Consider the following 17699-nt stretch of genomic DNA (forward strand, 5'->3'; position numbering starts at 1 on the left):
CGCGCCCCAATCATAGTGCAGTAAATACTCACTTGAAACTTCACACAAAGTATTTATCGCTTGCCTGATATATTGACACGTGTGCTTATCTTTATCGGGCGACCACGTTTCGCCGCTTAACAACTGTAATCGTACAGCGACGGACGCGCCTGCATGTATCCGACGTTTCTGGAAAGTTATCGATGCTTCTACCCGGCTGTCTGTTGTCGCCGAACCTTGTGTTATCTGATTTCATCGCGTAACGCGAATGGTGTAGAACTTTGTGGAAGGCACGCGGGTCCAAACGATTAGTCTGGAACATTCGACGACTGCTCTATAAAAGCCGACGCGCTTGACCCGCTGATCAGATTTCCGACGATCGCCGACTCTGTTCGCCGCTTTCGTTGTGCTTTAAGTGTAGCCTGTTTCGTGGGCACAGGTTCGCCCAATAAAATCTAGTTTTGCCTTTCACAGTATTGCTACTGTGTTCTTAACGTCACCACCACGTGACATCTGGTGGAGGTGCTTGTGCGTTCATGTACCGAACGCCCCCGCAAAGCCGCGATCCAAGCCCGAAGCCCGAGGACAGAACCAACATCGCCCAAGACCAGCGTGCTAGCCGCAGACTGCAAGGACTGCCCCCAGAGCACGGACTTCTACCTGAGACGACAAAGAAGATCGTGGTCAAGACAACCCCAATGGCTGCCCCAGCGTCCCCCGTTATCCTACAACAACCTCGGGACCCACCAACCTTCCATGGAGCAGCGACTGAAGACCTGGAATCATGGCTGGAGACCTACGAAAGAATCGCAACATTCAACAACTGGGACTCCGACGAGAAGCTGCGGCATGTCTACTTCGCCTTAGAAGACACCGCCAGAACTTGGTTTGAGAACAGGGAATCGACCTTGACAACGTGGGACCTGTTCCGTACCGGCTTCCTACGCACCTTTACAAGCGTCGTGCGCAAGGAAAGGGCTGAAGCTATGCTGGACGCCCGAGTGCAGCTGCCAAACGAGAACGTCTCCATCTTTACGGAAGAAATGAGCCGTTTGTTCCGCCACACCGACCCGGATATGGCCGAGGAGAAGAAGGTCCGCTTACTGATGCGTGGTGTAAAGGAGGAACTTTTCGCCGGGATGCTAAGAAGCCCACCGAAGACCGTCGAAGAGTTTCTTCGTGAGGCGACGAACATTGAGAAGACACTCGAGATCCGGAACCGGCAATTCGATCGCCGCACGAACTATACAAACCACGCCGGGGTTCAATCACTTGCCACCAACGACCTACGCGAGACTATCCGAGCTGTCGTGCGGGAGGAGCTACAAAAGCTGTTCCCATCATCACAGCCTCAAGTGGCTTCGATTGCCGACGCCGTGCGTGAGGAGCTCCAACAACAGCTTGGAGTAGCCCCTGAATCGCCGCAGCCTGAGCCGCAAGCGATGACCTATGCCGCCGCCGCGCGCCGTCAAGCTCCCCCTCCGCGACCGCGCCATGGCCCTGTCACGCCGCAGTTCCGTCGTCCGCCGCCGCCGCAGCCAGCACGACCATCCGTCGTCCAGCGCACCTACGCGAGGAAGACGGACATTTGGCGCGCTCCTGACCACCGCCCGCTCTGCTACCACTGCGGAGAAGCGGGTCACGTCTACCGACGATGTCCATACCGGGGGATGGGACTGCGAGGTTTCGCCGTGAACGCTCCGCGCCCGCAGCAAGGTGAACGCCCCTGGGATATCGCCGACTACCTCGCCGCTACTCAGTGGAGCTCTCGACGACCGTCGCGTTCGCCATCACCAGGCCGCTACCTGTCGCCACAGCGCCGACCATACACTGGCCCAGCCCGGGGCCGGTCAGCGAGCCCATATCCGGAAAACTAAAGGCAGCAACCGATGGAGGTGCGGTTGCTGTTCGTGGAACTGACGAAGATCCTCCGCCGCCAACGAAGACGCCGAAGAAACCATCTCGACGACATAATAACGACACGCCGCCGTCCCGAGGAAGTCAGGAAGCTGTTACGTTTCGCCTACGACGCGCGGTAAAGCCGGCGCGGATGCAACGGACGCCGGGGCTTCGTTCGAAGCGGCAGACATTTTGGCTCGTTCGGCGCCGCCGCTACGCCTCCCCGCCAAGCGCGTCCAGGCATGTTCCAATGCCACGTGTCTTCATGTGCGTGTGTGTGTGTATGTGCATGTTGGTGCCCACGCTTGTCGAAGCGCGGCAGCCGGGGAGAGGAGCTCCCCCAACTGTGAAGCGAGGAGGTCTGACCGGCGCCGACACGACGTATGCGCCACCTTCTCATCCCATTGTGCCTGAGCGGCGCCGACACGACGGCTGCGCCACCTTCTCATCCCAACGTGCCCGAGCGGCACAGTCACGTGCTCGTCTATAGAGGGGTTCCTTCTTGCCCTCAACTGCGAGAGTAAAAAAGCAGCTGCCCCCGGACGCCAAGAGAGGCTCCGATTTCTTCTGTTGAGTAACTTGCACTCCCGTCTCTCTACTTCGGTCGACCTGACCGCCCGCTCTTATGCTATGCTTGAATAAACAAGTTGTTCTGTTACCAGTCGACTCATGCTTTGCCGGGACCTTCGGATGCTTCCAGTTGTGCCCCAGGCCGCCAGGCCAACGCTACCCTTGGGGCTTGCGACCCAGGTGCAACAACGGGCGTCAGCGCTGTGTTCCCAACAACTGGTGCCAGCGGTGCGATTCCAACTACTGTCTGCCAGCGGTGAGATCGCGACAACGGAGGCCAGCAGCGAAGATATGCAGTTGACTGTATGCTGAGCAGCACAACGACCATCCGGGAGCAGTGCAACGAGCCCTGTGTGATGACTGGTTGCCTGCAGCGGAACGACTGCGCTGAATTCTTGGCTGCGAGGTTTGGTGAGTGCGGGACTTTCTTCTTCTGAGCTTTGCCAGGCTTTTGTTAGTGTCAGAAACAGAGCTGGTAATTGTGGTTGTCGTTGCTGCCGGGTTAGTTTGCGGCAAGACAAAATTAGGCAGTAGAGAAAGCAGCATTCAGAGCAGCCATGGATTTGAAGTCGTTGCGCAAACCGAAATTGCTGGAGCTTGCAAGAGAGTTGGGTCTGGATGTCTCGGACAAACTCAGAAAACCAGAACTGCTAAGGGCTATTCTTGAGTTAGAAGCTGAGGATGACGAGCTGTCGGAATGCCTTGAGACCATTGAGGAAAGGGAGACTGCAAAAAGACAGGAGCGCGAACTTAAAGAACAAAAAGAGAAAGAAAAAGAAGAGCGCGACCGTCAACACGCTTTGGAAATGAAGCGTCTCGAGGTAGAGATGGAACGCGCTCGTAATGGAAGTCAGGCACACGGTGCAGGAGAACGCGTATTGTTCAAAATGACTGACCTGATGCGGCCGTTTAAGCTTGGAGAGGACATTGGTTTGTTCCTGGTTAACTTTGAGCGAACGTGCGAGAAGCAGGGGTTCTCTCGGGAAACGTGGCCACAGCGCTTGCTCACTTTGCTACCCGGCGAGGCGGCCGACGTAGTCACTCGCTTGAATAGAGAGGAGGCAGAGGATTTCGACAAAGTGAAATCGAGTCTGCTAAAAAAGTACAGGCTGTCAGCGGAGGCGTTCCGTCGGAAGTTTCGGGAAAATGAGAAAGGCAGAAGTGAGTCATACACAGAGTTTGCGTACAGGCTTATGTCAAACATGCAGGAGTGGCTCAAAGAAGAGAAAGCGTTTGGTGACCACGAGAAAGTTCTGCAGTGTTTCGGGCTAGAACAGTTTTATAGTCGGTTACCTGAGAACGTGCGGTACTGGGTCTTGGATAGGCCAGACGTTTGTACGGTGGCTAAAGCCGCTGAGCTAGCCGAGGAGTTTGTGACGCGTCGGGCTCGCGGAGCTAAGGACGGTCAAAAGGGTGAATTTGGCTCCAAGTTTGAGAGGCCGAAGTTCACACCCATGAGAGCAAAGGGGAACACACGTAGTGCGGATGCGAGTGAAAGCAGTGCGACCGAACCTAAGGAGACGGCGGCAGCCGAAGCCGAACGCAGAAAGCGGTTCGAGACGAGGCAAGCGCGCGTTTGTTATACGTGCCAGAAGCCAGGTCACTTTTCGGCGCAGTGTCCGGAAACAAAACCAAAAGTTGTGTTTTTGTCGTTATGCAGCACTGACGAGAACATGAAGCTTCTCGAGCCTTACATGCGAGACCTCCTCGTGAACGGGAAAGAGTGCCGAGTGCTTCGCGATTCCGCAGCTACGATGGATGTAGTTCACCCCTCCTACGTAGAACCCGATATGTTCACAGGCGAGTGCGCATGGATCAAGCAAGCCGTGGAAGCTCATAGCGTGTGTCTGCCCGTAGCAAAAGTGCTTATTGAAGGACCATTCGGAGCGCTTGAGACGGAGGCCGCAGTGTCATCTATGCTGCCCCCCCAGTACCCGTACCTATTTTCGAACAGGTCCGATCACCTCCTGCGCGAGAAGGGGCTTTTGTTTGGTGAGGCTAGCGTTCAGGCCTTAACCAGATCGAAGGTTCGGGAGCTCGCTGCAAAGGCGGTAGTTGCGGGGCCGACGTTATCGAACAATGAGAAAGGGTCAGAGGCGCAGCAAGCTGATATTCAGAGCATGCCCGAACTGAATAAACTTGAGTCTGTAACGTTAAAGGCATCAGATACCGGAGAGGAAATTGCCGATGCGGGAAAGTTAGAAGAGCTATCTGCAGATTTGCTCATCGCGACTACGTCAGACGGACTTGATAGGTTGCTAAAAGTCAGCCGGTCGGCTTTGATAGCCGAGCAAAAAAAGGATGGCAGCCTAGAAAACATACGCTGCATTGTCAAGGAAGGTATCGCCAGGAAAAATGCGCGTTTTGTGGAAAGAGGTGGAGTCCTGTACCGGAAGTATCTAGACCGCAGGGGAGTGGAGTTCGATCAGCTGATCGTGCCTCAATGCTATCGTCAGGATCTGTTGCGCTTGTCGCACGGGGGTTCGTGGTCCGGACACCTAGGAGTTAAGAAAACTAAGGACCGTCTCTTGCAAGAGTACTATTGGCCAGGGTGTTTTCGGGACGCAGACCATTTCGTGAGGACATGTGACACCTGTCAGCGGGTGGGCAAACCAGGGGACAAATCGAGGGCGCCGTTGAGATTGGTACCTATCATTACGGAGCCTTTTAGACGGCTCGTTATTGATACAGTGGGACCTCTGCCGGTAACAGCCACGGGGTACAGACACATTTTGACTGTGATCTGCCCAGCGACAAAGTTCCCTGAAGCAGTGCCGCTTAAAGAACTCAGCTCAGTTGAGATAGTCAATGCACTACTGTCCATATTTGCGCGAGTTGGTTTTCCTGCGGAAATCCAATCAGATCAGGGCACAGTGTTTACTAGCGCTTTGACGACAACTTTTCTCGAAAGGTGTGGGGTAAAGCTGTTACACAGCTCAGTGTACCACCCACAGTCGAATTTCATTGAGAAGCACCACTCCGTCATGAAGCGCGTGTTGAGAGCCTTGTGTTTTGAACATCAAACTGACTGGGAGCTGTGTCTGCCTGGGGTGATGTTTGCATTACGGACCGCGCCGCATGCGGCTACGGGGTTTTCGCCAGCTGAGCTGGTGTACGGTCGCTCGCTGCGATCTCCGCTTCGCATGCTTCGAGAATCGTGGGAAGGCAGGGGCGACGACCCAGTCGTGGTGGAGTACGTGCTTAAGCTCCTCGAACGCTTAAGAAGGGCACAGGAGTTGTCAGGTGAAGCAATGGCAAAGGCCCAGCAGAGGGCCAAGGTTTATTATGATCGGACAGCCAGGGCCCGTCGTTTCGAGGTGGGCGATGAGGTCATGATATTGCGCACATCGCTAAAAAACAAACTCGACGTGCAGTGGGAGGGCCCAGCACGGATTGTTCAAAAACTGTCGGACGTTAACTACGTGGTGAGTCTGCCAGGAAAGCGGAAAGCACAGCAAGTTTACCACTGTAATCTGCTCAAACCTTATAGACAAAGGGAAGCAGTGGTGTGCATGATGGTAAACGTTCCTGAAGAGCTTCCGGTCGAGCTTCCGGGACTAGGCTCAGTGACGAACAGGGAAGACACCGATCAAGTCATTAATGACTTAATCAGTAAAGCATCGCTGTCGCCTGAGCAGAAAACCGAACTACACCAGCTCTTACAAGGGTTTCAAGGTCTGTTCTCTGAGAGGCCTGGTAGGACTTCTGTCCTTACTCATGACATAGAACTTACCTCCCCAGAGCCAGTACGATCCAAGGCGTATCGGGTGTCACCCCGCCAGAGCGATATTATGGAGGCTGAGGTAAAGAAAATGCTACAGCTCGGTGTTATTGAGGCAGGTGAGAGTGATTATACCTCCCCTTTGATTTTAGTTGAGGTACCGGGCAAGGAACCTCGTCCTTGCGTCGACTACCGCAGGCTTAATTCCATCACTAAGGATCAAATTTATCCGATCCCTAACATCGAGGAGCGCCTTGAGAAAGTTAGTAGCGCTCAGTTTATTTCCACCCTAGATCTTGTCAGGGGTTATTGGCAGGTTCCACTTACAGAAGAGGCTAGTAGGTATGCGGCGTTCATTTCACCAATGGGAACATTCCGTCCTAAAGTGTTGAGTTTTGGTTTGAAGAACGCGCCATACTGCTTTTCAAGCCTCATGGATAAAGTGTTGCGGGGACAGCAAGAATTCGCTTTACCGTATCTAGACGACGTAGCGATATTCTCCGCATCCTGGTCTGAGCATATGGCCCACTTGCGGGCAGTGCTAACCCGCCTGCGCGATGCGGGCTTGACAGTCAAGGCTCCTAAGTGCCAGTTAGCACAGGCCGAGGTTGTCTACCTCAGTCACGTGATTGGTCGGGGTCGTCGCCGCCCCTCTGAAATAAAGGTGGCCGCTGTGCGAGACTTCCCGCAACCGCGCACGAAGACCGATATTCGGTCGTTCTTAGGCGTCGCCGGCTACTATCAGAGGTACATCCCCAGGTACTCTGATATCGCGGCTCCCCTGACGGATGCTCTAAGAAAGACAGAGCCGCAAACAGTCGTCTGGGACGAGACAAAGGAAAGAGCTTTTAGCGCCCTAAAGAGCGCCCTAACAAGCCAGCCTGTGCTACGATCGCCAGACTACACAAAAGGGTTCGTAGTTCAGTGCGATGCTAGTGAGCGAGGCATGGGCGTTGTACTGTGCCAACAGGAAAATGGAGAAGTAGAACACCCCGTCCTGTATGCTAGTCGTAAGCTGACCAGTCGTGAGCAGGCGTACAGCGCCACCGAGAAAGAGTGTGCGTGTCTCGTGTGGGCCGTTCAGAAATTGTCATGCTATCTAGCCGGCTCGAGGTTTATCATTGAGACGGATCACTGCCCTCTCCAATGGCTGCAGACCATCTCTCCCAAAAATGGCCGCCTCCTGCGCTGGAGCCTCGCTTTGCAACAATATTCCTTTGAGGTGCGTTACAAAAAGGGGAGTCTCAACGGTAACGCCGATGGCTTAAGTCGAAGCCCCTAACGTAGGAATCAGCCTCAAAATTGTTTGTTACTGATGTTTTTCTTCCTGAGGCAGGATTTTTAACATATTGCTTTTGTTTAGTGTTTCAAAGTGATGATGTGCTTTCTAGTGCAATTTTCCAATTTGTGGACGCGTTCTGAGTGCTGCTAGACTACTGTAGGGAACTAGGCAGTGGTATAAAAGGGGAAAGAGCCTGGCAGGGCTTAGTGAGGGTTGTGCCGTGCTTGCTGACTGAGCGGTTGAGTTTCAGCGTAGTTCTAACGCTTGCCGGGAACGAGAACAAAAATGTGAACTCTCCCGAAGTCACTTTGCAGTGTCCTGTGCGAACCTGAACGAGAGAACGAGGCCTTCTCTGTGCGCTGCGCTCAAGAAACGTCGAGGGACGCCCGACTTCAGTTATGAGCATCATCGAGCGACATCCCTCCGGACAGCGGATGCAGTCCCCTGACCATCGGGATCTCCTTCCCCCGGCGGGGCGGTCTGTTACGTTTCGCCTACGACGCGCGGTAAAGCCGGCGCGGATGCAACGGACGCCGGGGCTTCGTTCGAAGCGGCAGACATTTTGGCCCGTTCGGCGCCGCCGCTACGCCTCCCCGCCAAGCGCGTCCAGGCATGTTCCAATGCCACGTGTCTTCATGTGCGTGTGTGTGTGTATGTGCATGTTGGTGCCCACGCTTGTCGAAGCGCGGCAGCCGGGGAGAGGAGCTCCCCCAACTGTGAAGCGAGGAGGTCTGACCGGCGCCGACACGACGTATGCGCCACCTTCTCATCCCATTGTGCCTGAGCGGCGCCGACACGACGGCTGCGCCACCTTCTCATCCCAACGTGCCCGAGCGGCACAGTCACGTGCTCGTCTATAGAGGGGTTCCTTCTTGCCCTCAACTGCGAGAGTAAAAAAGCAGCTGCCCCCGGACGCCAAGAGAGGCTCCGATTTCTTCTGTTGAGTAACTTGCACTCCCGTCTCTCTACTTCGGTCGACCTGACCGCCCGCTCTTATGCTATGCTTGAATAAACAAGTTGTTCTGTTACCAGTCGACTCATGCTTTGCCGGGACCTTCGGATGCTTCCAGTTGTGCCCCAGGCCGCCAGGCCAACGCTACCCTTGGGGCTTGCGACCCAGGTGCAACAACGGGCGTCAGCGCTGAGTTCCCAACAAAGCCAAGACTATACCGACGAAAGACGACTTGACGATGCGACGTACAAGCTTCAGTTCAACACGACGCAGCCGTGATCCGACGCCAAGACCCAACAGCAATGCAAGACAAAGAACCACCGACCTCGACGTGCTTCTAGACGGCCACGCAGTCACCGCCTTAGTCGACACAGGCGCCGATTACTCAGTCATGAGTGGACACATCGCCGTCCAGTTAAAGAAGGTTAAGACTGCATGGGAAGGCCCTCAAATTCGGACCGCTGGAGGACATCTGATTACGCCGACAGGAATGTGCACGGCAAGAATTACCATTCACGACCGCACTTACTCTGTCACCTTCGTTATCCTCCAACAGTGTTCACGAGACGTCATTCTCGGCATGGACTTCCTCAACCAACACGGCGCAGTCATCGACCTGAAGTCGAAGTCCATAACGCTGTCGGAAGATCATGCGATACCGCCGGAGAGCCCTCGTAGTCACCACGCCTTGAGTGTGCTCGAACATCAAGTGAGCATCCCGCCTCGCTCCAGATTTGTTATTTCGGTCGGCACCGAAACACTCGCTGACGTAGAAGGCGTCATCGAAGGTGACCAACGTCTACTGCTCGACCGTGAAATTTGCGTCGCAAGAGGGATCGCTCGACTGCACGGAGGAAACACGAAAGTGTTGCTGACAAACTTCAGCCAGGAGTTCAAGCACATCAACAAGGGCACGACGATCGCATACATCGAGGAAATTCTGGAAAACAGCAATGCGTTTGTCCTCTCGGATTCCGCCGCATCTACCCCGACGACTTTAGTTCCCGAGCCAGACTTCGACATAAATCCAAGTCTCCCCGCGATTAAGCAACAACAGCTCAGAAGTCTACTTCGACGATACAAAGAGTGCTTTTCGACGTCATCAAGGATTCGACGAACCCCAGTCGCAAAGCATCGCATAATAACCGAAGAGGGCGCTCGACCTCTCCGCCAGAGCCCATACCGAGTTTCGACGCGAGAACGCGAAGCTATAAGGCACCAAGTCGACGAAATGCTGCGCGACGACATCATCCAGCCGTCCAAAAGCCCGTGGGCATCTCCTGTAGTCTTGGTGAAAAAAAAGGACGGAACCCTGGGTTTCTGCGTCGATTATCGTCGTCTGAACAGCATCACGAAGAAGGACGTATACCCCCTCCCACGGATAGACGACGCACTGGATCGGCTCTGCAACGCTAAATACTTCTCGTCAATGGACCTCAAGTCTGGCTATTGGCAAATAGAAGTCGACGAAAGAGATCGCGAAAAGACGGCCTTCATCACCCCAGACGGCCTCTACGAGTTCAAGGTTATGCCATTCGGACTGTGCTCGGCGCCTGCAACGTTCCAGCGCGTGATGGACACGGTTTTAGCAGGATTGAAGTGGCAGACCTGTCTCGTTTACTTGGATGACGTCGTCGTCTTCGCCGGAAATTTCGACGATCACCTGAGGCGGCTTGCGACAGTACTAGAGGCCATCAAGTCATCAGGGCTCACTCTGAAGGCGGAAAAGTGCCGATTCGCTTACGATGAGCTTTTGTTTCTAGGCCACGTCATCAGCAAATCAGGAGTACGCCCCGACCCACAGAAGACAGCTGCCATCGCAAAGTTCCCGCAGCCAACCGACAAGAAGGCAGTGCGCAGATTTCTTGGCATGTGTGCCTACTATAGGCGCTTTGTCAAGGACTTTTCACGCATCGCGGAGCCGCTAACACATCTAACCAAATGTGATGTCGAGTTCAAGTGGGAAACGCCGCAGGCCAAGGCATTTCAAGAACTCAAACGATGCATGCTGTCGCCGCCGGTACTTGCACACTTCGACAAGGACGCCGATACCGAAATCCACACTGACGCCAGTAGCCTAGGCCTCGGTGCCGTCCTAGTTCAGAGGAAAGAAGGACTTGAACGGGTGATATCGTATGCTAGCCGGTCGCTGTCAAAAGCGGAAAGCAATTATTCTACGACTGAAAAGGAATGCCTCGCCATCATTTGGGCTACAGCTAAATTCCGCCCTTACCTCTATGGCAGGCCATTCAAAGTCGTCAGCGACCACCACGCGTAGTGTTGGCTAGCTAACTTAAAGGACCCTTCAGGACGGCTGGCGCGGTAGAGCCTCAGACTACAAGAATATGACGTCGCGGTAATATACAAGTCCGGAAGAAAACACTCCGACGCCGACTGCTTATCACGCGCCCCCATCGATCTCCCGCCGCAAGACGACGAGGACGACGACGCCTTCCTTGGGATAATAAGCGCGGAAGACTTCACTAAACAGCAACGAGCAGACCCGGAACTAAAAGGCCTCGTCGAGTATTTGGAAGGGAACACCGACGTTGTCCCTAGGGCATTTAAGCGCGGGTTTTCTTCGTTCACGCTACAAAACAACCTGCTCGTGAAGAAGAACTTCTCACCAGTACGCGCCAGCTACCTTCTTGTTGTACCCTCAGCGCTGTGTCCAGAAATACTGCACGCCCTACACGACGATCCAACCGCTGGGCACCTGGGGTTCTCCCGGACGCTGTCGAGAATACAGGAAAGGTATTACTGGCCGCGTCTGACCGCCGACGTCGCCCGTTACGTCAAGATATGCCGAGACTGTCAACGACGCAAGACACCACCGACAAGGCCAGCAGGATTACTACAGCCGATCGAACCTCCTCGCCGACCATTCCAGCAGATTGGGATGGATTTGTTGGGGCTGTTTCCGATGTCAACATCCGGGAATAAGTGGATCGTCGTGGCGACGGACTATCTCACCCGCTTTGCTGAAACTAAAGCTCTACCAAAAGGCAGCGCAGCCGAAGTGGCGAAATTTTTCGTCGAGAACATCCTGCTGCGACATGGTGCTCCAGAAGTCCTCATCACCGACAGAGGAACGGCTTTTACAGCAGAGCTCACCCAGGCCATTCTGAAGTATAGCCAGACAAGCCACAGGAGGACAACTGCCTACCATCCGCAGACGAATGGTCTCACGGAGCGCCTGAACAAGACCCTCGCCGACATGCTAGCAATGTACGTCGACGTCGAGCACAAGACGTGGGACGTGGTCCTGCCGTATGTAACCTTCGCTTACAACACGGCAGTGCAAGAAACAACACAGATCACGCCGTTTAAGCTGGTTTACGGCAGGATCCCGACAACGACGCTCGACGCCATGCTGCCCCACGTCACTGACGAAGAGAATGTTGACGTCGCTAGCTATCTGCAGCGCGCCGAAGAAGCCCGACAGCTCGCCCGCCTACGGATCAAGAACCAACAGAGGACCGACAGCCGACACTACAACCTCCGACGACGCTTCGTCGAGTACCAGCCCGGCGACCGTGTTTGGGTTTGGACACCGATACGCCGACGAGGTCTGAGTGAGAAACTATTGCGCCGCTATTTCGGACCCTACAAGGTCATTCGACGTATTGGCGCACTGGACTATGAGGTCGTGCCAGACGGAATTTCGCATTCACAGCGGCGCCGCGCACGATCTGAAGTGGTCCACGTGGTGCGTCTGAAACCCTTTTACGGACGCTGACGAACTTTCTTATTTTATTGTTTTCTTTGCTACGGGTGTTTTTCTTTATTACTTTCGTTTGTATGCAGCATCGGGTCGATGCTTTTTAAGAGGTGGGTATTGACACGTGTGCTTATCTTTATCGGGCGACCACGTTTCGCCGCTTAACAACTGTAATCGTACAGCGACGGACGCGCCTGCATGTATCCGACGTTTCTGGAAAGTTATCGATGCTTCTACCCGGCTGTCTGTTGTCGCCGAACCTTGTGTTATCTGATTTCATCGCGTAACGCGAATGGTGTAGAACTTTGTGGAAGGCACGCGGGTCCAAACGATTAGTCTGGAACATTCGACGACTGCTCTATAAAAGCCGACGCGCTTGACCCGCTGATCAGATTTCCGACGATCGCCGACTCTGTTCGCCGCTTTCGTTGTGCTATAAGTGTAGCCTGTTTCGTGGGCACAGGTTCGCCCAATAAAATCTAGTTTTGCCTTTCACAGTATTGCTACTGTGTTCTTAACGTCACCACCACGTGACAATATTACTGCTTACACACCTCGCATCGAATTTGGTACACGACGTGACTAGAATCACAGTCAAGCTTTTCGTTAATTTTATATACAAAGGATGAGTTGCATGCCTCAGCTGTGTCTGTTGCTGTCATGTGACAACCTACCTCGCAACGAGGTTTCCCATACGGTCGACAACCCTTGGGCACATTGGGCTTCTGTGTCCTCGCCCTGACTATCCAATCCCTTAAATTTTTCTCATTGGCCTCCTTGCCCTACATACATGGGACTGTGCCTTCATTTTGCAGTGCATCGTGGCTATTAAGGCAGCTACAGATCTGCCAGAGCGCCAAGAAAAAAATGAATCACTGTCACTACGGTCCATATCAGTTTGATGTACCTAAGAACGACCAGACACTCGATCTGCCGTCCTCACTATCAAGGTACAGTTTAACAAGGTAAGACCTCGTTAAACCGTACCCGCTTAAACATTTAATTTAAAAGTAGTAAAGTTTCATTTTAAAGGTAGTAAAGTCAAATCCCTGACTCAGCAGGCATTGAACATAATGCCTTTTGTATCTGCATAAACCGTACCAGCTTATTGCGTGCATATCGGTTAACACGTAGTGTTTCCACTTTTCGTTGCGAATCACGGCGGTGCGTCGTCCCCATCAGGTGGCCCGGCAGAACAAGCCTCAGAGATTGGAACTACGGCTTCTAAGCGGCCTGTTAGTCTGCGTGTGAAGTCACATCAACATCATTTCAGCGCCGTGCCAGAGAGCGTTATCGCATCGTGCAAGCTAGGACTCACGTGATGCTCGGATAAAAAACACCAGGTGCTCAGCATACAAAAAAAAAATTGGACATCATTCGTGATATCAAAGGTGGCACGAAGAAGTCTGCGCTGGCACATGACAGGGATCTACCGTTGACTACCGTCTGCAGCATTTCGAATGTAAAGAAATTGTTCGGCAGCTCTGCTACGACCGTAAAGAGATATCGGCTATGAGGTTCGACTTTTCGCCATCGTTGCCTCTGTTGTTGCCGATGTGTCGCCTAACGACAGTGATGATGACAATAGGGAAAACGACAGCACAGGCGATTAAGGCCCGACAGTGGCAGAAGCTGCGTGTCACGTCAGCCCCATGAATGCAATCACCGCGACGAGAACAGCACCCCTAAATGAAAAAGGCACCCCACGACTTCTGCAGCACTACCGCACCCGTGCATGGAGAATACGCAATGCCACCGAGGAATCTGCCATGCAAGTGTTCGCCGAGAAGAGGGGGCTGGCTGAAAAGCTGGCTCGCAGCTTCAGTAAGTTTCAGGTCACTGTGGTTGCTGCTAGATCGCAGCGGTATCAAACGAAAGTAACAGACTTTTGTCACACAAAGTGAATAAATACTGCATGTTTTTGCCCTTTCATCACACTCTCTCCGAGTCCTGTTTTTGACAGGTAAGTGGTCGATCTCATGCTATTTCGGTTAAGCAGTACTACCGTTTGGTACATACTTTTTCTGAGCTACGGCCAACTACGGTTTAACGAGGCTTCACTGTATTTGGCTGAAAGTGCTGCAGCAGTGTAGCTTGCTTCTTGTTGGCAGCCATGTGCTGAAACACCGAGTCCTCAACATACCGTAAAAACCGACATATAATACGAACCCGCATATAGTACGAGGTGAAACTTTTGGGATGCGAAATGGAAAAAAAAAAGTTTTATCCGCATATAATATGAGTTAGGAAAACTTGAGGAAACCATTTATTTAAATTGCACTCCGCACTTCAATCGCTGTTTTCCTCAGCTGCGCTCTCTTTGGATAGTTCCTTGTCGGACATATCTTCCCAGAGGTATTCATCCTCTGTGCCATCGAGCGCATTCGAGATGCCGCACTTCTTGAATGCGTGACGCACAAGGTCCTCTCGTATGCTGGCCCATGCGTCCACAACCCACTTGCATAGCGTGGCTGGCAAAGCCCGCTTCAGCGGCCCAGTCAGCGTCACTGCAGGCTCACCTGAGTGCATCCAATCCGCGTAACACCGCGCGTCCTTGAACGGCTTGTTCACGCAAACATCTATCTAAAGGCTGCAGCTGAGACGTCACCCTGACCGGGATAACGACGAGTTCAGTGCCAGATTCGTGCAACAGCCTCTTCACTGAGTGGGCCAAATGGTAACGAAATGCATCCAGCACGAGGATGGATGGGAACGACAACAGTGCACCAGGCCGCCTACACCAGACGGACTTCATCCAGTCGAGCACAAAATTCTCGTTCATCCAGCCTTTCTTATGGCATCTCACGATCACATTTTTTGGCAGCTCCTCACCTTTAGGCACTGTCTTGCGCTTGAAGACTACATAGGGCAGCTGCTTGCGTCCGTCTGCCGTGCACGACAACATGACGGTAACTCGCGTTTTCTCATTGCCAGTGGACCGGACATAAACTTGTTCAGAGCCCTTTTCGTGCACGGCGAGGGGCGATGGAATGTCCAGATAAACCAGCGTTTCGTCAGCATTGCCAATTTGCCCTAGCTGGAAGTTCTTGGACTTGTGCAGCAAAATAATGTGGTGCTGGAAAGCCCCAAGCAGCTTTTCGAACAATTCGGGCAGCTTTCGCGAAATCGAAGTTCAGTGGCGTAAGGAAAATCCAGCATGGCACATGTAGCAATAAATCCAGTGCTTGCTCGCTTTGAAGGCGGAGCTCGGTAGCGCTTTTTCTCTTGCAAGCTCCTTAGCTTTTGCCTGCATAAGCTCCACACTCACAGCTAGATGCGCGGCTCGCTGTTGGCGTACGAACTCCGTCAGGGCGAGTTCGATTTCCGGGAATGTCCCCCTCTCCGGGCCGCGAAAGCTTCTTCGTGTTCCGCTGCAGCGCGAAAAGGGCTTCCTTCTGTTGACGCCACCCGCGAATGCTTCCCTTGCCGACGCCAAACTGCCTCCCGGCTGCACTGTTGTCGATGTCCTGTGCGGCTAAAATAACCTTTCTCTTGAAAGCAGCCGAGTACTGTTTTCGTGGTCCGGACATCTTGGTCCTTCAATGTGGAATAAAAAAGATGCACTTCGCGAAGCGTGGTTTGCACATGTGCTGCCAAGGTGCGCACTTAACAATAAAGAAATTATGCTGTAGTCACGCAGCAAGAATGAAACCAAGCCGTAGCCATGCAGCAATAAGGAAGCCAAGCTGTAGCCCCACAGCAATAATGAAACCAAACTTCTAGCCCAAATTTCTGACTGAAATCTTTGTTCGTATCCACATATAGTATGAGGCCAAAATTTGGGAAGCTAATACCAATAGGAAAAAAAAAAACTCGCATTATACGTAGGTTTTTACGGTAGTCTAAATGATCCACAAGCAATAGGCCGGTGCCTTTTAATGTTTTATTTTTTATTTTATTTATATTTTATTGTGATTTCATAAACTCCCTATAACTTGTAGTTTTATGCAGAACTCATTTGTCATGCAACATGCAAATTTGTACCCTGTAACATCAAGTGATCAACAGTGGTAGGACAAAGGATGCTGCAAGGGAGCAACTATCAGTAGAACCCAAGAGAGTCAACAAGTGGTAGAAGGGAGCCAATATCTCGAAAAGGGGACTTGCCTCCAGCAGGGAAGCAACTGCCAAAGACAGGTCTCCTTGTTGAAACATTGGCTCCAGGTCATCTGGCCCTTTTTCGGCCAGTAACTGTTGATCACTTCAAGTTTCCATCTTCCCATGAACCTCTGTTTTGTTTGGACTGGTAACATCAATGCACACTTGTCAATTGCCTTACCCCTGGTCCTGAGAATAGTAGGCAGGCATTGACTGCGAGTACGGCTGTGGCATATAGTTTTGCGCCTGTGAAGAGGGGTAAGGCATCTGCGATGGTGGCTGGTAGTAGCTCTGTCCATAGCCCTGCTGCTGCTCGTTGTATACACAAGGGTCATGAACACTGGGGTACCGAGACCGCGGACCTGCAAAACATTAAGCGCATTGTGGTGAATGAAGGTGCACAGAACTAGAGGTCACCCAGTCAGCCAGGGTCATTCCACGTAAAACGTCCCAGACCCCAGAAGTGACTACACAGATTCTCTTTGGAAAAATTGGGCTAGTTGGTGATTGTGTGTATGAGGTTTCATCAATGTATTTTTCTAGAAAAAGATATTTTGGTTACATAAGCACCCTTTAAAGTTTAAGTGAAGAAGCAAAAGTTGGCAGGAGACAATTTTTTTTTAATCAAGTGTGAAGCTGGGTACAATGACAAATCTTATTATATAATATTTTACTAGCATGCTTCTTTCATGTGAAGTCGCAGGTGAATACATTAATGAATTTTCAGCATTTAATTGGCTCAGTTAAAAAGCTAACAATTGTGCATTTTCAGAATTTTTTTTTGAAAATGCACATTTCAGGAAACGCATTTCTTCAGAAACATCGTTAACTTTCAGCCACACTATTCGTTGTATTTTTTTTTCCATCGTTATAGTGTATGTTAAAAATAATGTTATACCATGAAATCAAGTACATTTCCTAAAAATTACATCCAAATTTGGCAAAAAGTCACTTATTGACTATGTTCAGACCTAAACTCAGCGTTAAAGCCCTCCAGATAAAAGTATGTGAGATAACTCATTATATGCATCAACAGTTAAGCTTGTGACCTAGAAATTTCAATGCGAGTAAATTTAGTTTGAGGTGAGAAAGAAATTCTTGAAATCCACAACCTCACCAGTAGACACTCCCGAACTGCGTTTTCACTACAAAATATTTGCAGACCAGAATTGAATTCTTGCTGTGCTTATGAACTCTTTGTGCATAAAATATAGGCGCACGCTTTATGCTTTTTCATGAATCAAATACAAATACTTAGCATTGAATATTGATACAAATATTGATATGCACATGCATTTATTAGCAAGTCTGTGTATTTTAATGTGTTGGAATATTTCAATTACATTGTCATTGGTAAAAAAATTGAACTAGTAAGCTGTTACACTAACAGATTGTGTATTTGGCTCATGTTAGCTTTGGAAAATTGAGCAATTTCCGCTAGTTGTATGTTCACTCCAACCTGTGCCTTATTATACTG

The 17699-nt window shown here is 51.7% G+C and overlaps 1 protein-coding gene across 4 annotated transcripts in view; it reads right to left on the reverse strand.

Annotated features, from left to right (window-relative positions):
- Sec31 (COPII coat complex component secretory 31) overlaps positions 1-17699 on the reverse strand; it is a 208032-nt gene that overhangs the window by 64725 nt on the left and 125608 nt on the right. For all 4 annotated transcript variants that reach the window (XM_075690145.1, XM_075690136.1, XM_075690118.1 and 1 more), the window contains one exon: positions 16404-16584. In XM_075690145.1, coding sequence (XP_075546260.1) covers positions 16404-16584 — 181 coding nt within the window. The remainder of the gene's footprint in view (positions 1-16403; positions 16585-17699) is intronic.

This window comes from Dermacentor variabilis, chromosome 1, assembly GCF_050947875.1.
Source record: "Dermacentor variabilis isolate Ectoservices chromosome 1, ASM5094787v1, whole genome shotgun sequence".
NCBI lineage: Eukaryota > Metazoa > Arthropoda > Arachnida > Ixodida > Ixodidae > Dermacentor > Dermacentor variabilis.